At 45.9% G+C, this 21,791-nt stretch overlaps 1 protein-coding gene across 1 annotated transcript in view; it reads left to right on the top strand.

The window, feature by feature from the left end:
* ARAP2 (ArfGAP with RhoGAP domain, ankyrin repeat and PH domain 2) overlaps nucleotides 1-21,791 on the top strand; it is a 494,936-nt gene that overhangs the window by 443,655 nt on the left and 29,490 nt on the right. The window contains exons 30-31 of the mRNA XM_075346952.1: nucleotides 12,055-12,090; nucleotides 14,601-14,664. Coding sequence (XP_075203067.1) covers nucleotides 12,055-12,090; nucleotides 14,601-14,664 — 100 coding nt within the window. The remainder of the gene's footprint in view (nucleotides 1-12,054; nucleotides 12,091-14,600; nucleotides 14,665-21,791) is intronic.

Raw genomic sequence — 21,791 nt, 5'->3', positions numbered from 1 at the left:
GCTCCCACACTAAGAGTGAAAAGCCTCTTTGCACAGGTACTTGCATTCCGTGCCGGGTCTAAGTCCTGTTTTGTGCCTAGACACCATGCTAAACCTGATAGTCTTTTTTCAGAGACTGTATTTCATGCTACTGAGCATGCTCAGGCACTTACTGCATCAGAGACTAGGTCCGGTAATGAACTCTTTGGCCCTGCCCCTGATGTGGGGGTCCCATATAGACCACAGGGCATCAGGTGTCCTCCCAAATGGCTTGCAGAGGCCCACCCCTATGACTTGTCACCGCATTATTGATGGTCAGACGATGACTGGTGAGGTGTTTTGGTCATGGCAGCCATTAGGTCATCATTGAAGTTGCGGTTCCAAATAGGACGCTAGTTATGCCACTCATGACGTGTCACTCTACTTTTGTCTCCAGGAGGTGCATTGTGGTTCACCCTGGTTTGGGGCGGACCCAGGTTATAAAAGGGGCTGGAGCCAACAAGGAGGTGCGCATTCTTCTATTATGCTCCGAAAGAGCACACCTCCATGTGTTGAACCCATTGCGGCTTTAGGCCAGAGGTAGGCAGGGATAGGGTGTCGATGCAGGCCACCACCACAGTTGGTAACGCAGAACGGTTAAGACCAGCTCCTGTCCTACCAGTCCTGCTTGTGCAGCCCAGTGGCATTAACAGGCCTGCTGCTGCTGATGCGCCTGCTGTCCACAGGTGTGGCCCCTACGCACACGGTCAGCGTACTCAATGGCTCCTGTGTTGTTAACAGGGAGTTCCTGGGCTGGGTGGGCATGTGGACCCTGTGACGCTAACAGGGCTCCCAGTCTCCAGATCCGAATGGCGTCTAACTCGGTTCAGGCTACTATTAGTTTCATAGCCACACAGCTCTATCCTCCACCAAACCTTCCAGTTGCCAACCTCTCCTTTTCCAGCTGGGAGCACGGTGGACACTGACTGCTGATGGGGATATATACCTTTCTCTTTCTTTTCTTATTAATTTTCGTTATATAGCGGTAACATAGTGTATACCACCTTATCCAAATCTGCTAGTCCCACTGTAACAGATGGTGTTTCTTCAGCAAATGTTACTGTTGCTTAACCACCAAATCCACGGACCAAAACTTTTTTCCCCTTTCCAACACACCTGTTCCCCTTTCCACCAGCATCTGTCCTTTTTCAACTCATTTTGGTATATGACCAAAAGTGCAACTCTGCAGGGACACCGTACTCAACGCCATCTCAGCACAGCAGCCAGCCCTCGGTCCCTCAGATGTGGACAAGTAAAAGACCATTTCCTCCTATCCATGACAAAGCGTTGAGATGCACTCTGTGCAGCACTGGTGTTTAATGGAAAAGCAGATCTAAGATTGCGTACCACATTCTGCAGATACTCCTGTATACGTGCGTCCATTTCTATGGCAGGAATTATTTCGCCAAATTTTGTCTTGTACCGGGGATCTAACAGTGTGGCAACCCAGTATTCTGGATTACTTTGAATTCGTACAATCCGAGTGTCATGTTGTAGGTAGTGCAGCAAGAAGGCGCTCATGTGTCTTGTGCATCCCGGAGGACCAAGTCCTTGGTGTGTTGGTGGCAGAGAGGTGAGAATCGTGCCTCCTTCCTCTGCCCTCTCCCCACAACCTCGCACAACCGAAATGTGAGCAAGCTCTCACTCATCTGCTGAGTCTTCCATGCCCATTGCCAGTTCGTCCTCCATTTCTTCATGGGCTCCTGCACCTTCCTCAACACTTTTTGCTGATACTATGCGCCCTTGTTAATCCCTCTCCCTCACCATGACTGCCGCATAGGTGCCGCTGACCATCTGGACCTCGTAGATCTTGTTATCCCTTCCGCATATGACTCCTCCTGTACTTCCTCCCCTTCCTCTTGTCTCAACACCTGACTCCGAATAATAATTACAGTGTAGATGACCAGAATTGTCACGCTGAGAATGACATTGCCAGTGCTAAACATCTTCGTCGACATTTGTAAACTGTGTAGCAGGGTGCATAGGTCCTTGATCTGACACCACTCCAGCAGCGTGATCTGCACCACCTCTGGATCAAGTTATCCCAGGCTATATGTCATAACGTATTGCAGCAGGGTTCGGCGGTGCTGCCACAAACGCTGCAACATGTGCAGATTCAAATTCCTGCGTGTCGGCACATCGCATTTCAGGCGTTTAACCACCAGACCTAAAGACTTCTGTAGCGACGAAAGTTGGTGAGCTGCTGTGTGTGCACGATGGAAGTGAGCACATAGCGAGCGTGCCCGCTGCACAAGGCCATGTAGGCCGGGATGGTGTTTTAAAAATTGCTGGAGAATTCGGTTCAACACGTGAGCCATACAAGGCACGTGTGTCACATTGCCCTGACGATGGCCCGCAGCCAGGTTTGCATCATTGCCGCACACGGCTGTTAAGTCACCAACGGAGTACGCTCCGTCAATTTGTACTCCGGTCGCCAGGTGACAACGTGTTCCTTTCATGCATAGTGCTGATGATGGGAGAGGAGTCGATGCCAGCGGCGCAGGTGGACGCAGGTTATGCTCACCCACTGGGCTGCATTACCTTGACAGATGCAGAACCTCTGGCTGAATGTAGCTGGTGGGTATCTCACAGATGAAATACCATCATTCAGCTACAACCAATGGAAAGACACCACACCCTTTTTTATGCCCATCCTGTCTGTAGACCACTGCCAAGCATAGCTATGAACCTCTGGTTAATTTTACCCCCAGTTCAGTTTTATGATTTTGTGTGCTTGTTACCTGACTACTTTTCCTGCTTGCTGTTTATGTACCTTGTTGGCCGATCCGCATTTCACCTCTGCTTGTTTTCTGCTTGTTTTCTGATTAAGTCCTGGCCGTCCCATTCTGTTCCTGTTCCTCAATTAATGTTTTGACCCTGCCTGACTACTATTCTCTGGAACTGCAGCCTTCCACAGGTATTAATCACCTTGGGCCCTGTGCAATTCCTAATCCCTGTATAGGGGTTAAAGGGTTTCAGGGTTCTAGGGGTCCTGCTTGGTGAGTGGCTTCCCTCTAGCCTATCATTTACAGCCCATCTGAGTGTGTTGATCAAGGAAGGCATTACACCGTGCTCTCTGCAGAAGGCCATGTGGGCCAGGATAGTGCTTTAAAAATTGCTGGACAACCAGGTTCAACACGTGAACCACACAAGGCACGTGTGTCACATTGTCACAGCGAAGGGCCGCACCCATGTTTGCATCATTGTCGCACCCGGCCTTCCCTGGCTGCTGGTTGAGTGGAGACAACCATTGATGAAACTCGGTCTCCAGAGCTAACTGTCCACAACTTCTCAGCGGTGTGACTCACATTTCCCATACATTTCAAAGTAAACCTTTGACCGCCTGATGGCATTGAGCTCTGCTGCCAGCATAGTAAGGAGGTGTGTGGTATTCCTTGTGCGCAGTTACAAGGAAGGGTGGCCTGACCACACAGGGTTTGCGCCAAGGTGGAGGACCCACATGAGGTTGAAGAGGCAGAAGCAGTGTATTAACTTCTACATACAGAAGAAGGATTGAAACAACTCGTGGGGACGGCAAGACTTGTACAGCAGACCCTTCTCCATCTCTCCCCACAGTAACCCATTGCCCAGTCAGCGACATGTAACGCCCCTGTCCATGCTTACTGGGCCAATTATCTGTGGTGAAATGCACCCTGTCACACAGAGTTTCTCAAGGAATCAGTGATGTTTAGTGCGACATGCTGGTGTAGTGCGTGCACGCCTTTGTTGGAGAAGGAGTGGCGCCTGGGCATCGGCTCTTGGGGCACTGTGATGGGCATAAGGTCTCAAAAATCCTCGGTTAAAAAGGTTGGAAAGGCAGCATTTTGGTAGCCAACAGTTTCCAGATGCTGAAAGTCAACCTCTAAGCCATGTCATGCCCTTCTAAAAGCATGTAAAACACAGCGAGGGGACTCCAACCACAGTCTCCCTCGTTGCCACTAACTGGGCCACACACACCCCACTTGACTGGCATCGGTTGAGCCCCCTTTTGAAAAAGAAAAAGATGCTTTGCATGACGCACTCTCAAAAATACGCGTGCCTTTCCCGTCCCCTGGCTGACCCAGGGGAAGAAAAGTCCTCTGAGAGCCATGACTTGTTCATCTTGGTTCTTTTAGAAACACAGCGAGGGGACTCCAACCACAGTCTCCCTCGTTGCCACTAACTGGGCCACATACACCCCACTTGACTGGCATCGGTTGAGCCCCCTTTTGAAAAAGAAAAAGATGCTTTGCATGAAGCACTCTCAAAAATACGCGTGCCTTTCCCGTCCCCTGGCTGACCCAGGGGAAGAAAAGTCCTCTGAGAGCCATGACTTGTTCATCTTGGTTCTTTTAGAAACACAGCGAGGGGACTCCAACCACAGTCTCCCTCGTTGCCACTAACTGGGCCACACACACCCCACTTGACTGGCATCGGTTGAGCCCCCTTTTGAAAAAGAAAAAGATGCTTTGCATGAAGCACTCTCAAAAATACGCGTGCCTTTCCCGTCCCCTGGCTGACCCAGGGGAAGAAAAGTCCTCTGAGAGCCATGTCCACATTGTCAGTGGACAGACACGTGTGCTTATCTGCTAGCAGACCCCCAGCAGCACTGAAGACAGGTTCCGAGAGAACGCTGGCTTCAGGACACGACAAGATCCCCAAGGCGTACGTGGCAAGCTCAGGCAATTTATCCAGATTGGAAGCCTAAAATGAGCAGGGCTCAAGTTGCACAATAATGGAATCGATGTTTCCTTGCATATACTCATATATCTGTGTGTCCTCCTCTTTTTCCTTGTCCAGCTCTTTTGTTTTCGCATGAGTATATGTCCTTGTCATTTTCCCATGTGTTTGTGTTGTGTTGTGAGTTGTTTATCACCTTTTGGACACCTTTGAGGGTGTTTTCTAGGTGTTTTTATGTGTTTGTGATTGCCTGCCATTGTTTCCTATGCAGTTCGAGTTCGGTTCGTCGAACGTTCGACGAGCCGAACTCGAACGGGACCTCCGTTCGGCGAACCGACCTCGAGCCGAACCGGGACCGGTTTGGTCATCTCTAGTGTCCACCCATATCCTCTCCACCACCATTAACTTGAGAAGGCGGCAGCTATAGGCATAGAAGTGGTGTCTAGGTATAGTAAAGTAGCCATGCGCTACGCAATGAGACCACCTATAGTGCCACCTGGTGGAAAACAACAGAGTTAGTATTTTAATCTCAAAAACGGAACGAGATAGAGAAAAAAAGTGAACTACAAACTTGTAGGGCATCATCAATTCAATACAAATTGACACCTTGCATACAGAAATGCTATGATTAGAACATGTAAAACTCAGAAGGCTGCGGATGTGAAGCGGTACCTCATGGAGACCTTCCTACAAGTCACTGGTTCTGGTAACTGCCGCCGTTCTCAAGTTAATGGCGGTGAACAGGATATGGGTGGACACACTGTATAACCAAGCTCCAGTTGTCACAGCTAGGGCAGGTGCCCGCACTGCCCCTGACTTGTTTAATTGTGACGCCCTGGGCAAGCCAGGGGTCACAGGTAATGAAACCACCACACATCCTATACCCCGGATAGGTACACCTAAGCAAGACCTGAAATCCTTGTTGCCTTCCTCCAGGGGCTGATGTCCACACCAGGGGGTGGGCCAGGCAGTTGGCTCCGCCCACCTAGGAGTTCACAGTCCTGGAGGCGGGAAAACCAGGCAGATTAGTTTGAGAGTTGAAGGAAGTGAGAGGGAAGTGGTAGAGGAGCAAGTGAGAGGAGTTGAAGTGAAGGAGAAAGTGACAGTTTGGAAAGCCTGAAGTTGGTCCGGGTGTGTGCCCCGGATCGAGACAGCAAGGTTAGCAGACGGTGGTGACCATCTGCAGGAGAGGCTGATTGGAGGTTGCCGAAAGGACCATGGATGGGTGGTGGCCTGGCGGTACCGGACCGGTATACAAGGAGAAGCCAGCACCATTGGCAGGGGCCTTTCGGATCCCGGCAAGGCTAGGAGTCGCCGTGAATTTGCCAAATCCGTCAGTGAAGGGGACCTCCGGGTCTCCCAACAACAAAGTCCCGATTTGAAGGCAACAGTCAAACCGTAGGAGAGAGACACCGCCACCGCAAAGGCACCAGTTTTCTCAGGGCCAGTGCCTGCGGGCAAAGAGGGGCTCCTACGGCCCATATCTAAGTCGGGGAGTGGGTAACCGGTGGGAACCCATCGCTACCAACATTGAACATAGGTGCAGGGACAGAGACCGTCACCGCCAACTACCGGGGAGAAGCAACAGCAGCCGTCCGTGGGAACCGTCTTTCAAGCCGTGTGTTTTACCGAGAACTGTGTCAACGTCTCAGGCTGAGTGAGTACCACCGTGCCATATGGCACAGCGCTGCCCCCGCGACCCTGCACCTCACCAGGCCCCGCACTCGGCCTGCCATCCACCCCTTCCCCATCACCGGGCCCCGGGACAACCAACCCCCTACCCACGGAGGGGAGAAATAACAACAAAGCTGCTCCCTGTCACCGCTCCCGGGATCCCCATACAGAGCAGCGGTGGTGTCCACACAATCACCACAACCGTGGGTGGCGTCACGGACAATAAATCCCCAAAACCAATCCCCTTTTCACTCACGGGCGAGGAGCGCCGCTCGAGTCCCCGGGATCCGGCCCATCGCTCGAGCCACCGAGCAGCAGCGGCCGCGGCAGCAGCGGCAGCTGGACCCGAGCAGTGGGAGAGCGCGGCGTCCAATCCTCCGCCCGCGACAACTTGGCGTCACGAACAGGATCTTACCGCTCTGCCATCTGGTAGAGGTGCACCTTGTTACCGCCGGAGGTGTCCGGCCAGAAAATTTCAGAAGCCGCCATCTTTGGCGCGAAAAGTTCCCGCTCGAGCGTCTTCTCGAGTAGTGGAGGCGCGAAGGTCAAAACCGCGCCCCGAGAGAAGAGGAGCCGGAAAGAGGCTAAGGGGGACGAAATGGCGACTTGTCGCATGTAGCCGCGGCTATAAAAGCAGGGACGCCAGGACTCTGCAGCCATCTTGTTCCTGGGAGAGGCCGCCAGCAACATGTGGATGCCGTCCCGAAGCACTGTAGCCCTCGCGCGAGGAACCGCGGCATGGGTGGAGATCCGGACCGCGCAGCTCTACCAGAGGCTGCAGGTCAAGATGCAGCTCCTCATGGAGGATTGGGAGACCGACATGGCGGATGTCATAGCAACCGTGCGGAGACGCGAGGAGGAAGCTGTGGAAGGGAGGGTGAGTGACCCACGCCCCGATGCCCTTGAAGGGCCGGTCATCGCGGCTGCGGGACCCGGTCTAAACCCTCTCACCCTGCTGCCTCCCTCGCCACCCATCCCGGAAGCCATGACCCCGCCACTAGGCCCGCTGCCACCGCAACTGGTAGCGATACCCAGCATGCCCGCCCCGGCGGGCCGACCTACAGCCGGAGCCGGTAGCCGCCCGGAGGTGCTGCCGTGGAAAGCCCCGAAGCCCGAACCGGAGGCGTCCACCAAGAGGTCCCCCGAGCCGGAGACGATAGCCCGCTCCGTGCCGAAGGCCCAGCAGAGGAAAGCCCCTGCGCCCATCTCCCACACCTCGGCTGAGGTTGCACCGGGTTGCCGCTGGAAGGCGGCGTCCAAGGTCAAGACACCGCGGGACCTGCCGCCCAGATCCCTAACAGTGGGCAGCGTCCAAAATGTCTCGCGGGGCCCGACCCGTGCGCTGGAGCTCGCAGCAGCGCCGTACTGGGACAGGGAGCCGGTACCATTGGACCTGGAAATCAAGGAGAGGGAAAGAAAGAAGGCCGAGATGGTGGCCCGTACGATCCGGGAGAAGGAGAGCCTGAGACAAGCTACATTCCGTGTCCGGGGCCCGTTGTATGAAGGGCAGGTGAGGCGGTTTGATGTCCGCCGGGGCTATGGATTAATTTATGAACCGGGCCTGGAGGCCGAAGTGTTCATAGCCCGACGGGATGTGAATGCCCATCTCCCGGAGGAGCACACAGGTCGTAACCTGATGCCGGGCGACTTGGTTCAGTACACCCGGCACTGTGGGAAGAGGGGGTGGTTTGCGCTGGATGCAAAGCTGAGGGGCAGCCAGGAGGCCTGTGTGAGCACTGCACCCCTTCCCCAAAGTAATGCCGAGGACTCTGAGTAGGGCAGCGGAGCACCGTTGTCACAGTCCCCGTTTGGACCACCTGAGTGTGTGTTTAAAGTTGAAAGTTTTTGCAAATGAAAAAGATTAACCGAAGTTAACCTGATTGTCTAGCCTGCTTGATTGAATCGGCCGTTGCCGGCACCATAGTCCCCGTGGGGACCGTCTGAAGTTGCGTAATGGACTCCTTACGGACAAGCCCGTGAACTTGCAGGGCAACCACAAACGTTAGTGGCTTGTAAATATGTTTGTTGCAGCTTCCACCGTGCTGCCTCCAGAGAGGCAGATTGGAGGGAGGGCCCGCAGTGGAGCAGGCTGGGGCCAAGCCACCACCGGAACCGGTGGCTACCCTCTGGAGGGGAAGGACAGATCCCGCTCGGGTGATTTGGTTCAGGACTGGGGTCAAGGGGTGCTGCCTGTTTCTTAGGGGAAGCATCAGGGCCAGGTTACTTGGGTGGGTGAGAGCGGAAGCCGTAACCGTTTGAACCTGTTACCGTAACGTTTAAGAAAAGTGCCTCCCGTTGTGGGATGATGTTAGTCTACTTGTATGTGTTTCTTTTTTTTTATCTTTTCAGAAAAATAAAACCGGTGTTGGACGGGCAGCCCGCGGACGGTCTGCATTTTGCTAAGGGGGAATGTGACGCCCTGGGCAAGCCAGGGGTCACAGGTAATGACACCACCACACACCCCATACCCCGGATAGGTACACCTAAGCTAGACCTGAAATCCTTGTTGCCTTCCTCCAGGGGCTGATGTCCACACCAGGGGGTGGGCCAGGCGGTTGGCTCCGCCCACCTAGGAGTTCACAGTCCTGGAGGCGGTGAAAACCAGGCAGATTAGTTTGAGAGTTGAAGGAAGTGAGAGGGAAGTGGTAGAGGAGCAAGTGAGAGGAGTTGAAGTGAAGGAGAAAGTGAAAGTTTGGAAAGCCTGAAGTTGGTCCGGGTGTGTGCCCCGGATCGAGACCGCAAGGTTAGCAGACGGTGGTGACCGTCTGCAGGAGAGGTTGATCAGAGGTTGCCGAAAGGACCGTGGACGGGTGGTGGCCCGGCGGTACCAGACCGGTATACAAGGAGAAGCCAGCACCATTGGCAGGGGCCTTTCGGATCCCGGCAAGGCTAGGAGTCGCCGTGAATTTGCCAAATCTGTCAGTGAAGGGGACCTCCGGGTCTCCCAACAACAAAGTCCCGATTGAAGGCAACAGTCCAACCGTAGGAGAGAGACACCGCCACCGCCAAGGCACCAGTTTTCTCAGGGCCAGCACCTGCGGGCAAAGAGGGGCTCCTCCGGCCCATATCCAAGTCGGGGAGCGGGTAACCGGTGGGAACCCATCGCTACCAACATTGAACATAGGTGCAGGGACAGAGACAGTCACCGCCAACTACCGGGAAGAAGCAACAGCAGCCGTCTGTGGGAACAGTCTTTCCAGCCGTGTGTTTTACCGAGAACTGTGTCAACGTCTCAGGCTGAGTGAGTACCACCGTGCCGTGCGGCACAGCGCTGCCCCCGCGACCCTGCACCTCACCAGGCCCCACACCTGGCCTGCCATCCCTCATCCTCCACCCCATCACTGGGCCCCGGGACAACCAACCCCTTCCCATGGAGGGAAGAACTAACAGCTCTGCTGCTCCCTGTCACCGCTCCCGGGATCCCCATACAGAGCAGCGGTGGTGTCCACACAATCACCACAACCGTGGGTGGCGTCACGGACAATAAATCCCCTAAACCAAACCCCTTTTCACTCACTGGCGAGGAGCGCCGCTCGAGTCCCCGGGATCCGGCCCATCGCTCGAGCCACCGAGCAGCAGCGGCCACAGCAGCAGCGGCAGCCGGACCCGAGCAGTGGGAGAGCGCGGCGTGCCCTCCTCCGCCTGCGACATAATCACCTAAATGTCCCGATCAATTTCGATTGCAGCATTTAGGAGGCCGGGAGAGGAAGCACAATCTCCCACTTAATCGGGACCTCCACGACGTGATTGCGTTGGTCAGATCATTGCCTTGGTAAATTGAGGTCATGATGATGACCTCCATGTCTGCCAGCTATTGCAAGCCTATTAGACTAGTTCACGAGCAAGAGGCTTCTGACAGTGTAACACTGACATGTGGAATGCATTGCCATGCTTGTGCATGACAATGCATTAATCCAGAAATCAGACTAATAAAATTTACTTTCTCATAAAAGGTTTAAGTAAAAAGTTTTTTTAAAAACAAAATAAAACAAATTGTAAAACTATTTTTAAAAATTCCTCATATAAATAACAAAAAAGTAACCCCCCAATAAACACGTATATTTATGTTAATACACAAATAAACAAAAATAAGTACACATTTGGTATCGCCGCTTGCAAATCTATAAATCTGTCACACTAGTTAACCTCTTCAGTGATCACCATAAAAAAACTAAATAAAAAAAGGTAGCAAAAGTTAAGCTTTTTCATCAAGCTGCAGGAAAAAGTGGAATAAAAGGAGATAAAGTGAAATAAATGTTATCGCTAAAAAGGTCAATAGAGCTGCATCAGTAAAAAAATAAAAGCTATAGCTGTGAAAATATGGCAATGTAAAATCTTTTTTTTTTTTTTAAATTTATTTTATTGTGTGAAGGAAGCAAAACAAAAAAAAAGTGTGCTATCAATCTAATCTTACTGACACGAGGAACAAAGCCAGTTATCACTTTTGCCAAACAGTGAACACCATTAAAAAAAAAGCAATTTCTGAATTGCTGGCATTTATTCATTCTGCCTCACAAAAACTGGAATAAAAGTGATCAAAAAATGTTATGTTCCCAAAAAGAAATATCAACTCATAAAGATCAAACCCTTTCATAACTCTATTGACAAACAATATGAAAAAATGAACATCATATAGAGAAAGAGGCCCTGATTTCAGCGATGTCACTTATTGGGCTGCTTGCTATAGTTTTGATAACTCTACTGCCATGTAATCCAACCACACCCCTCCACTGATTGGCAGCTTTCTGCATATGTACAATGTAAACTAAAAGCTGTCAATCATCTTTGGAAGGGAAGTGGTTATAGAGAGCTCGGCATTCAGAGAACCGGTAGATCTGCAGCAGATGAAACAGTTTTAGGCCTCTTTCACAAGTCCGTGTCTCTGGTACGTGTTTGGTCCATTTCCTCACGAACCGGAGACACAGGCACATGTAGACCCATTAAAATCAATGGGTCTGCGCTCACGTGCTTATTCTGCCATGGCCGTGTGTACGTGTGGAGTATACCCGTGTACCCGTGTGCTCCACACGTAGACATGTCAGTTTTTCTGAATGCAAACGGGTCACACGGAACACAAATGGACCACACGGATGTGTTCCGTGTGACACGCACTGGAGAAAACACATGTCTGCGATTAAAAAAAAAAAAAAACTTTACTCACCTTCTCCAGGCCTGCAGTCTCTCCCGCTGCTGTCACTTTCTGCCGACCGCCGCTCATCATGCTAATTGAATATTCACTTCACTGCGGCCGGAAGCAGCAGCAGCGAGGAGTCGACAGGACCAGAGACCGAAGATCAGCACCACGGACAGCGAAGCCAGGGACAGGTGAGTAGTATGTTCCCGTTCTCCTTGTGTTATCACGGATAGCACACGGAGAACACATGTGTGCCATAAATACGGCTCCCAGAGGGCAATACGCACCTTTGACAAGTCTGTAAAAAACATGCGTTATTTTCACGGAAGTGTGAAAGAGGCCTTAATGAAAGCTTGGCTATGCATTAATTAATGCATCAGGAATCAGAGTCTCTGCCCCTACATTATGTTCCTCTTCGATAAGTTAGGGCAGCAAAAATCTAGTGATAGTTTTTTTAATTATCAAAGTGGAGAGTTTTTCCACACTTTAGGCTAACACTTCAAGTTTTATATTTTAAACTTTGGTCACTAAGTATTGAATTTTTCCTTTTTTTCATTATTATTTTACAGGTTTGGGTTAACAATTTATCTAGAAAAACAGCAATGGTAAGAAATTAAATTGATGTAATATGTTGACCTTTTTGTTTCTTTTGATACATTTACACTTCACTTAAAGTACTATGAACGAGGATCATCATTGACTGAAAATATTTTACTATGAATAAAATCAATATATGCTAGTCTCCTAATAGATAATAAGTTATAATAATAAAGTGATGGATTTTCCTGTAGTTGTAGTTCTCCGGCTGTGGCAAAATTACAACTCCGAGTATGCTCAGGCACTTACTGGTAGTTCATTCAGGGTAATATTTGTAGATTCGAAACAGCTGAAAGGCATCCAGTTAGTGACCATGGTCCTTACGATACAAGAACATCTCAATAAATTAGAATATCCTCAAAAAATTCATTTATTTCAGTAATTCAATACAAAAAGGGAAACACATATTATAAAGAGTCATTACACACAGAGGGATCTATTTCAAGTGTTTATTTCTGTTAATGTTGATGATTATGGCTTACAGCCGATAAAAACCCAAAAGACATTTTCTCAGAAAATTAGAATATTATATAACTGAACTGAAAAAATGATTTTATACTCAGAAATGTTGGCACCTCTTGAAAAGTCTGTGCAGTAAATGCCTCAATACTTGGTCGGGGCTCCTTTTGCATGAATTACTGCATCAATCCAGCGTGGCATGGAGGTGATCAGCCTGTGGTGAGGTGTTATCGAAGCACAGGTTACTTTGATTGCAGCCTTCAGCTCATCTGCATTGTTGGGTCTGGTGTCTCTCATCTTCTTCTTGATAATACCCCATAGAGTCTCTATGGGGTTTAGGTCAGGTGAGTTTGCTGGCCAATTAAGCACAGTGATACTGTGGTTATTAAACCAGGTATTGGTACTTGGCAGTGTGAACAGGTGCCAAGTCCTGCTGGAAAATGAAATTTCCATCTCCATAAAGTTTTTTGGCAGAGGGAAGCATGAAGTGCTCTAACATTTCCTGGTAGATGACTGCGCTGACTTTGGTCTTGATAAAACACAGTGGACCTACACCAGCAGATGACATGGATCCCCAAACCATCACTGATTGTGGAAACTTCACTCTACACCTCAAGCAGCTTGGATTGTGGCCTCTCAACTCTTCCTCCAGACTTTGGGACCATGATTTCTAAATGAAATGCAAAATTTACTTTCATCTGAAAACAACACCTTGGACCACTGAGCAACAGTCCAGTTCTTTTTCTCCTTGGCCCAGGCAAGACGCTTCTGGCGTTTTCTATTGGTCATGAGTGGGTTGACACAAGGAATGCAACAGTTGCAGCCCATGTCCTGGATACGTCTGTGTGGTGACTCTCTTGAAGCACAGCACTGACTTCAGCAGCAGTCCACTCCTTGTGAATCTCCCCCCAATTTTTGCATGGTTTTTTCTTAACAATCCTATCAAGGCTGCGGTTATCCCGGGTGCTTGTGCATCTTTTTCTAGCACACATTTTCCTTCCACTCAGCTTTGCATTAATATGCTTGGATACAGCACTCTGTGAACAGGCAGATTTTTTTGCAATGTTCTTTTGTGGCCTACCCTCCTTGTGGAGTGTGTTAATGACTACTTTCTGGACATCTGTCAAGTCAGCAGTCTTTCCCATGATTGTGTAGCCTACTGAACCAGAGGGACCATTTAAAATGCTTAGGAATCATTTGCAGGTGTTTTGTGGTAATTATTCTAATTTTCTGAGATAATAACTTTTGGGTTTTCATTGGCTGTAAGCCATAATCATGAACATTAACAGAAATAAACCCCTTGAAATAGATCACTCTGTGTAATGACTCTATATAATATATCCATTTCCCTTTTTGTATTTAATTACTGAAATAAATTAACTTTTTGATGATATTCTAATTTGAGATGCATGTACGTATGTAATCTCTCTATATGATAAGAAACTCCTTTAAATCACAACTTATTTCCTCTCAGTTACAACATTATGCATTTTGATGAGCAAGTGATCTTATTCATAGCATGATAACTTTTTTATCTCTTTTAAGCATTACTGATTCATATCAAATTCATACAAAGGAACCTTGCCCCTTAATTGAGCAAATCGGGCCAAATTTAATTTAGGTAGATTTGCTCATCTCTAATTTCTCATAAAAGAACTGCACTTTCCTTGATTGAAGACAATTGGGATTGAAAAGTGATTTTATTAAAATTTTCAACTAAAAGTTGTAAATTGTGCGTAAATTGGCCTTTAGCAACTGAGGTTATAAAAGGACAGACAATTAAAATGCTGACGGTTGATATTTTTTATTTTATTTATATGAATTTTTTAATTTTTAAATATTTTTTATCAAAATATGCCATAGAAACTGTAAAATTTATCTGTGTGGTTCGGACTGAAACCATATAGAAAATGAAGAGAGGGAAGTTTCTTATCTTAATTTCCATCATCTGAAATCCCAGCTCACACATTGTAGCTGTACTGTTTTATAGGATAGGTGTAATGAGTTTAATGTATGTCCTTCCATCTTGTTTTATACTTCTGCTCGAATCCTTTATCAGGTATGTGTGCTGTGACTCTGCAGAAGCCCAGATGGAATGGCTGATCAGTATTCTTAATGCGCAGGTAAAGTAGTGTTAGCGCGATCAATGCATACACATATTTCTGTGATTTTAAAGACACATTTTTCTTTCTAGATATATTATACAAGTCATAAACCTGTTATTGAAGAGCTACAAATCAAACTGCCGGGAATGATTTTATGATTCGGGTATTAAAGCATCATGCATAAAATTTGGCTAGAATTCAATCATGACAAATAAAATTTATGACGAGTCTCAGGAATACTAATTAACTATCTTTTAGATTTACAGTAATGGAAATGATGATGAAAAAAAAATTGACTTAACAGATTTGGATGAAAATATAAATTACAAGATTTATTTTTTATTTTTTTTGCATAGAGTTATAGATATTTGTGTTAGATTATTTCTTCATTGACATTTAATTTTTGTTACAACCATATTAAAATGACTGCAGCTGAATGCTAGGTACAACAATAAAAATTAATTAAGTGGTTCATGTCTGTTGTATGGTGCTGCGCTAGAACAGTCAGTAAAAACTTTAATTATTTATTACCATGGTTAATTTGTTATTTTGACTATGAAAAAAAAATTCTTAGCATTTTACTAGCTTACAATGAACAAAATGAGTATCATGGATTTTTAGTGAAGGGTCAGTATTTTAGAACTCTATTTTTTTATTTTTAAATCCACAGTGAAAACCAAAGTCTCACAAGAGCGCATATATATTTTCACATATTTTGTTTCTAAGTTACAATATTATGAGGAATATTTTTATATATATATACCGGTGTGTGTGTGTGTGTGTGTGTGTGTGTGTATATGTGTATTGTGACGTATCAACCGGCTGTATTACAAAGGGCCGGTATGTTTTGCAGAAGCATGGGTGCTCGCTCTGCAATGTGAAGTTGGCTGGGACCTGTGGTTCCACAGGATTGCATTACATGCAGAGCCATGGAAGGGTGTGTGATGCTGATTACACACTCTTTACCACCTGTGGGTGTGGCTCCAGGGGTTAAAGCAATCCTGTCTCTGAACCTAGGTGGAGTGTGTCTAGGGCAGTCTAGATAGAGACTGACTCTAGACTTCCAGTGTGTGCTGGAGATGGGGAGAGCAGAAGCAGGGTGCTTTGCTCTGCTCAGGAGACCTTCTTCTGAAGGAAAGGGGCTTTTAGGTCCATGTGCAAAGCCTGGCTGGAGCCAGGGGGAACTTGGTAAGGACACTAGCCGCCTTCAGAAGAAGGTAACCCAGATTGGACTTTAAGGATAAAGCCAAGTACTGACAAGGGTCAGTGACACGTGTGAGGAAGTCCAAGAGTGTGTGGACTTTACGTTATGTGTTGGACTTTGAGTTAATCCCGATACCTGACGTGTGGCCCCATATACTCGGGGCCCCACATCGTTACATAATATATATAATATAATATATATTATTATGAGGAATTCTCATCAATATTAGGGGTTCCAACATCCAGAACTCTACATTCAACTATTTAAAGCCTCAGAGCTGGAATATTAGAGCTCTGTACACTGTAGTGCCTGTTTTTGGGTGCTGTAACTCAATGTTTTCAGATGATTGAATATTTTAAAATTTGAACTCTCCAGGTTCAATACATTTTCTCAAAAAATTAATTGACAGAATTTCTATTTGTTTTAGGCCTCTTTCACAGATCAGTGAAAAATACACACGTTTTTCACTGACATGTTAAAGACGCATATGGCTCTCCGTGTACCATGATTTTTGCATACGTGTTCTCCATGTGCTATCCGTGATAATACATGGATATCAGGCACTTCTACCGTATATTCACCTTTTCATGCCGCTGCTGTCCATTGTGCTGATATCTCCGGCTCTCCTGTCTCCAGCCGCTGCTGTCTCCGGCACTGCTGTTATTTCCGAGTCACGGTGCAGTGAATATTCATGAATAGAATTAGCCGGCCTGGAAGCAGGAGACTGCATCGCTGTAAAAGTAGAGTATGAAAAATCATTTTATTTCAAAGATACATGTTTCTTCTGGTACGTGTTAAACAGATCACACCACTGTGTGGTCCGTGTGACATCAGTGATGCCAGAGAAAAATGGACTTGTCTCCATGTGGAACACATGGACAAGCGTGTACACTGCACAGAAACACGGTCAGTGAGAAATCACTGATGTGTGCGCAGACCCATTGATTGTAAAGGGTCTGCGTATGTCTGTGATTCTTGTACGTATAAAAACAGTAACATACGTACCAGAATCACTGATGTTTGAAGAGGGCCTTAAATTGCAATACTTAAAAGTCTCCATTTTCCCTCAGTAAGTTGGGTGTAACACTCTGAGGTTTCCTAAAGCTTTATCAAACTCCTTTGAAGCTCTTTCACATAAATGCAGCTTTATTAACACCAAACTAACATTGCTCTAGAAATGGTTGAAAAAATTAGCAGTAACCAACATGCCATTTAATAACATGGGGCACTGATAAATGTTTCATGCTTTTAAAAATTAAAAAATGGTCCAAAAATATTGATTTTAGTAATTTGTGATCAGGCAGACCGATTTTTACAGAACATTGACTCAAACTGACTGAAATATCAGTCTGCCGTGACTAAGATGAGTGATGTGCCATATATTCCATAATGCCTGCCATTTTCTCCACACTAATGCACTTGTCATATACAAAAGTCCAGTTGTGACCTGACTTTTGCAGTACCATGGTTCGAATGGCTGGTGCCTAAGGTAGTGATGGTGCCTTTGCTAGTAGCTTCAACACTTAAATTTTTTTCTATTTTACACTACCCCATCTATTTCCATTGGTACTTTTTTTTTACCTTACTTTTTGTAAAAGACTTTCTTTAAGGGTACACTTATCCAGATTATGGATAAGTGAAAAGTCGCAGCCTGTTGCGATTGTCAGAGAGAGACGTGTCACTCGCACTCATACAAGTTTATGAGTGCGAGTGAAACATCGGACTGCACTCGGATGACATCCGAGATAATCGCATCAGTTGACAATGGAGAAGGTGGGGAGAATAATCCCTCCCTCTCCTTCGCAGCAGTGATCCAATCACAGGATTGGATCACAGTTGCATGACACTCTGCTCATGCTCCCAGCAGAACGGGAGCCAAGGGTCATTAGCAGATTGCATCTAATACACTCGCATCAGATGCCATACGATCGTGTGAATCCAGCCTAACTTTGTTCAATCTCTTTTTTTAATCCAAATTAATTAACCCTTGCTGAAAAGGACATAATAATAAAAGCTACAAATGTAGGTACAGGTAAAGAATACAGAATGGGGCAACAAACGAACTGTGTAGGTGTAGCATGAATACTTGTCCAATTGTAATTCAGGTGTGAAAAACAGATGTGAATAGATAAATGTCTACATTTATTAAAAAAATGTTTAAAAGACCTTAGAGTCCTCAGTGGTTGATACCTTTTTAATGGCTAACTGAAAAGATTGTAATAATAGCAAGCTTTCAAGACTACTCAGGTCTCTTCATCAGGCTCCGTATAACACAAAATCTGACAAGTCACTGTTGTGTATTAATATGTGATTCTCCAGATTTTGTTTTATACTGAGCCTGATGAAGAGACCTGAGTAGTCTCAAAAGCTTTTTTTATCTCAACAGGCTAACATGGTACAAAGATATTATTATTGTTTATTTAAAATGAAACAATTGAGATGCAATTGCAATGCAGACTTTCATTTAAAGTAAAGGGGTTGAACTTTCAGAAATCTGGAAGCCACGGACGTCATGTGACCTAAACTTACTTCTAGCATAATGTATAATGTGTCATGAAAAAAAAAATAATAAAATCACTGGATATGTGGAAGGATTCCAGAGTTATTACCATGTAAATTGAGACATGTCAGAAATGAAAAGTGATAGTTTTTAATTAAAGAAAACCTTTAATGTTAGAAAAATTCTATTGACCAGCAGATAGTGGTTTAATCTGCAGGTTAATAGTGGCCTGCTGCAATGAGAGCCCCGCTGCCAGGAGGAAATAAACTTTTATCAGTCATGAAGGGTTTCAGTCACTGCTCAGTGCATAGTGAGCGGCGGCTGTAACCACATCCCCAGCACTGACTGACAGCCGACTCAGCAGCACAGAGTCAGTTAGTGTTGAGGCTGCTGGGAGGAATTAAGATTTTCTGCCTCTTTCAGCAGGGCTCCTAAGGCACTGGTTACATGGCGCCAGAATACCATTAAAGTGCAGATTAACCCCATATCTACAGGTTAATAGCATTTATTTTAACATGTCAAGTTCCCTTTAAGGCCAAAAGTGTCTCACGCCTTAAGAAGTTGAGAATAAAGTGACTAAGTAGTGTTAAAAAGAAAAAAAATTGGGTTAAAATGTGGCAAATAAACTTTGTTGTAAACTTTAGGCCATGACTCATTAGCCAACCTAAGATACTAACCTCTGTTACTACGAGATGAGCCTTTCTAAAAGCAAGCTCACACTTCTGTAGATACCAATTATGCTAATGACACTCTCATTAAACTCTAATCGGGGTTTGAGCTTAATGCTAGTTTACTGTGATCCGATTAACTCGCATGAGAGGATAAATGGTATCACAGGTGAGAAAAGAATTTAAAGGGAATCTGTTACCAGGTTTCTGTTCCCCTTTCTGAGAGCAGCATACTGTAGAGACATAGATCCTGCTTCCAGTGATGTGTCACTTACTGAGCTGTTTACTGTTATTTTGATAAAATCAATGTTTTAACTGCTGCAGATCTAGCAGTTATACAGAGCTCATGAATATGCTGGACTACCTGCAGCACGCCAAGTAGTAATGTAATGATCTACTTCTGATTAAACAGTGATTTTATCAAAACTACGCTAAGCAGCCCAGTAAGTGACACACTGCTGCCTCTCTGCCCCTTCATTATGCTGCTCTAAGATTAGAGGCCGCTTTACATGGTACAATTTATTGTGCGTTCGCATATGCGATCGCACCTGCCCCCATCGTTTGTGCATTACGGGCAATTTGTTGCCCGTGTCGCACAGAGTCGGTAACCCCCATCACATGTACTTACCTCCCGAATGACCTCGCTGTGGGCCGCGAACATCCTCTTCCTGAAGGGGGAGAAATGTTCGGCGTCACAGCGACGTCACACAGCGACCGGCCAATAGAAGCGGAGGGGCAGAGATGAGCGGGGCATAACATCCCACCCACCTCCTTCCTTCCGCATTGCCGGCGGGATGCAGGTAAGCTGTGTTCATCGTTCCCGAGGTGTCACACGGAGTGATGTGTGCTGCCTTGGGAATGATGAACAACCGGCGCGCAGAAGAACGCTCAATTTTTTCGAAAATGAGCGACGTGTCAACAAGCAACAATAAGGTGAGTATTTTGGCTCGTTCACAGTCGCTCGTAGCTGTCACACGCTACGATATGTCAAACGATGCCGGATGTGCGTCACTAACGACGTGACCCCGACGACATATTGTTAGATATATCGTAGCGTGTAACTGGCCCTTTAATGTCAAAAACCTGGTGACAGATTCCTTTTAATTCATCTATCTTCTGTATTGTGTTTACATTCAAGTACAGCCTTGAATGGGTGTGCGTGATCCAAAATAGGTTGCCAATCATAACTTTCTGAAAATTTTTTTGCATGCCGAATCAGCATGAAACAAAATACACCGATTGACATTGCCCCATTTTTCAGTACAATATTGGACTTAATGCTATCTGATAAAACATTGGATAGCACTTGTCTGTTGTACACATTCATGTGAGAGAGCCCACATATTCATCACTATCACTATTGTAGTAAAGCGCTTTCAAATTTCAGAGTTTTACTTTTTTTAATAGATGCATGTTATTTCTGTACCATGACAACTTTATTTGAATGACAGGTACATTATGCACACATTAATCACAAAAAATTAGGGATATTAAGCTTTCGGCAGAAATTTATGCAAAATGTAAAAAGTTCACTTATATTTTATCATGAACTTAAGGCATTTAAATAAAGCATGCAAAGGTGATTTCACAACAATTTATTGAAACAAAAGCCAACAACAGTGGTGGGTATACCCCCCAAATATGTCAATATCTCAATAACTAGTCATGTGGTCTTAACCCCTTAATGACTGCAGGCAGTAAAATTACATCCCAGTGGTCATAGTGTTAATCCCACCCGGCTGATTTGTACTGCTGTGATGTGTACCTAGCAAGCCCGAGCAGATACGTAATCTGCTTGTACCTGATAACCCCTTAAATGGTGCTGTCAAAATGTGACAGCACCATTATAATCGCGGTCACGTTTAACGTTTACTCGCCGCCAAACACCGGATGTTACGTGACGTAATCACGTGGATCCGATGGTTGTCATGGTAGCACAGAGTCATGTGATGACTCCTGTAGCTCACATGACTCACTTCTTGTTTCACCCAGCCAAGAGCTGTGTGAGACAGGAGATGAGCATATCTGGTGCTCACAGCTATGTAGCTGTGATCAGCAGATATGGGAGAGCAATCAGACTGCTTATCCTTATAGTCCTGTAGAGGTACAAGTCAAACAAAAAGAAAGTAAAAAAAAAAAGTTTGAAAAATTAAAAAAAAACTAAAAAGTTCAACTTTTGCCCCGTTGAAAATTAAAGGGTTAAAAAAATAATTATACAAACATTTGGTATCGCCACGTTCAGAAATTTCTGATCTATCAAAATATAAAATCAATTAATCTGATTGGAATGTTTTTGCTGCTATGCCATTTACCAAACGCCAAAATTATGTTTTTTGGTTGTGTCAAAATTGGCGCAAATTCAAAAACAGGCGATCAAAACATAGCATCTGCGCACCATTAAAAAACATCAGCTCAAGACGCAAAAAATAAGCTATCACTGAGCCCGAGATGGCGAAAAATGAGAACGCTATGGGTGGCGGAAAATAGCGCAAAATGTGCGCTACTTTTTTTTAAAAAAACTTCTGATTTTTTTAATCTTTTTTTTAGATAAAAGTAAACCTATACATGTTTGGTGTCTACAAACTTGCACCAACCTCAGGCATTACACCAACACGTCAGTTTTGGCTGCAGAGAGAGAAAACATGTCCACTCTCTGCTGGTTTTGGGAATCACTCACACCTGAGACTGGTGGGGACTGCAGCCTTTATCTGCTGTTTTATTCACACTGGCTGTTAATTAGGGTAGGAGCACATCTAATTTTTTTTATTACAGT

This window comes from Anomaloglossus baeobatrachus, chromosome 1, assembly GCF_048569485.1.
Source record: "Anomaloglossus baeobatrachus isolate aAnoBae1 chromosome 1, aAnoBae1.hap1, whole genome shotgun sequence".
In the NCBI taxonomy this organism is placed as follows: Eukaryota; Metazoa; Chordata; class Amphibia; order Anura; family Aromobatidae; genus Anomaloglossus; species Anomaloglossus baeobatrachus.
The sequence above is the reverse complement of the archived record's forward strand: the minus strand, read 5'-3'. Positions and strand labels throughout refer to the sequence as shown.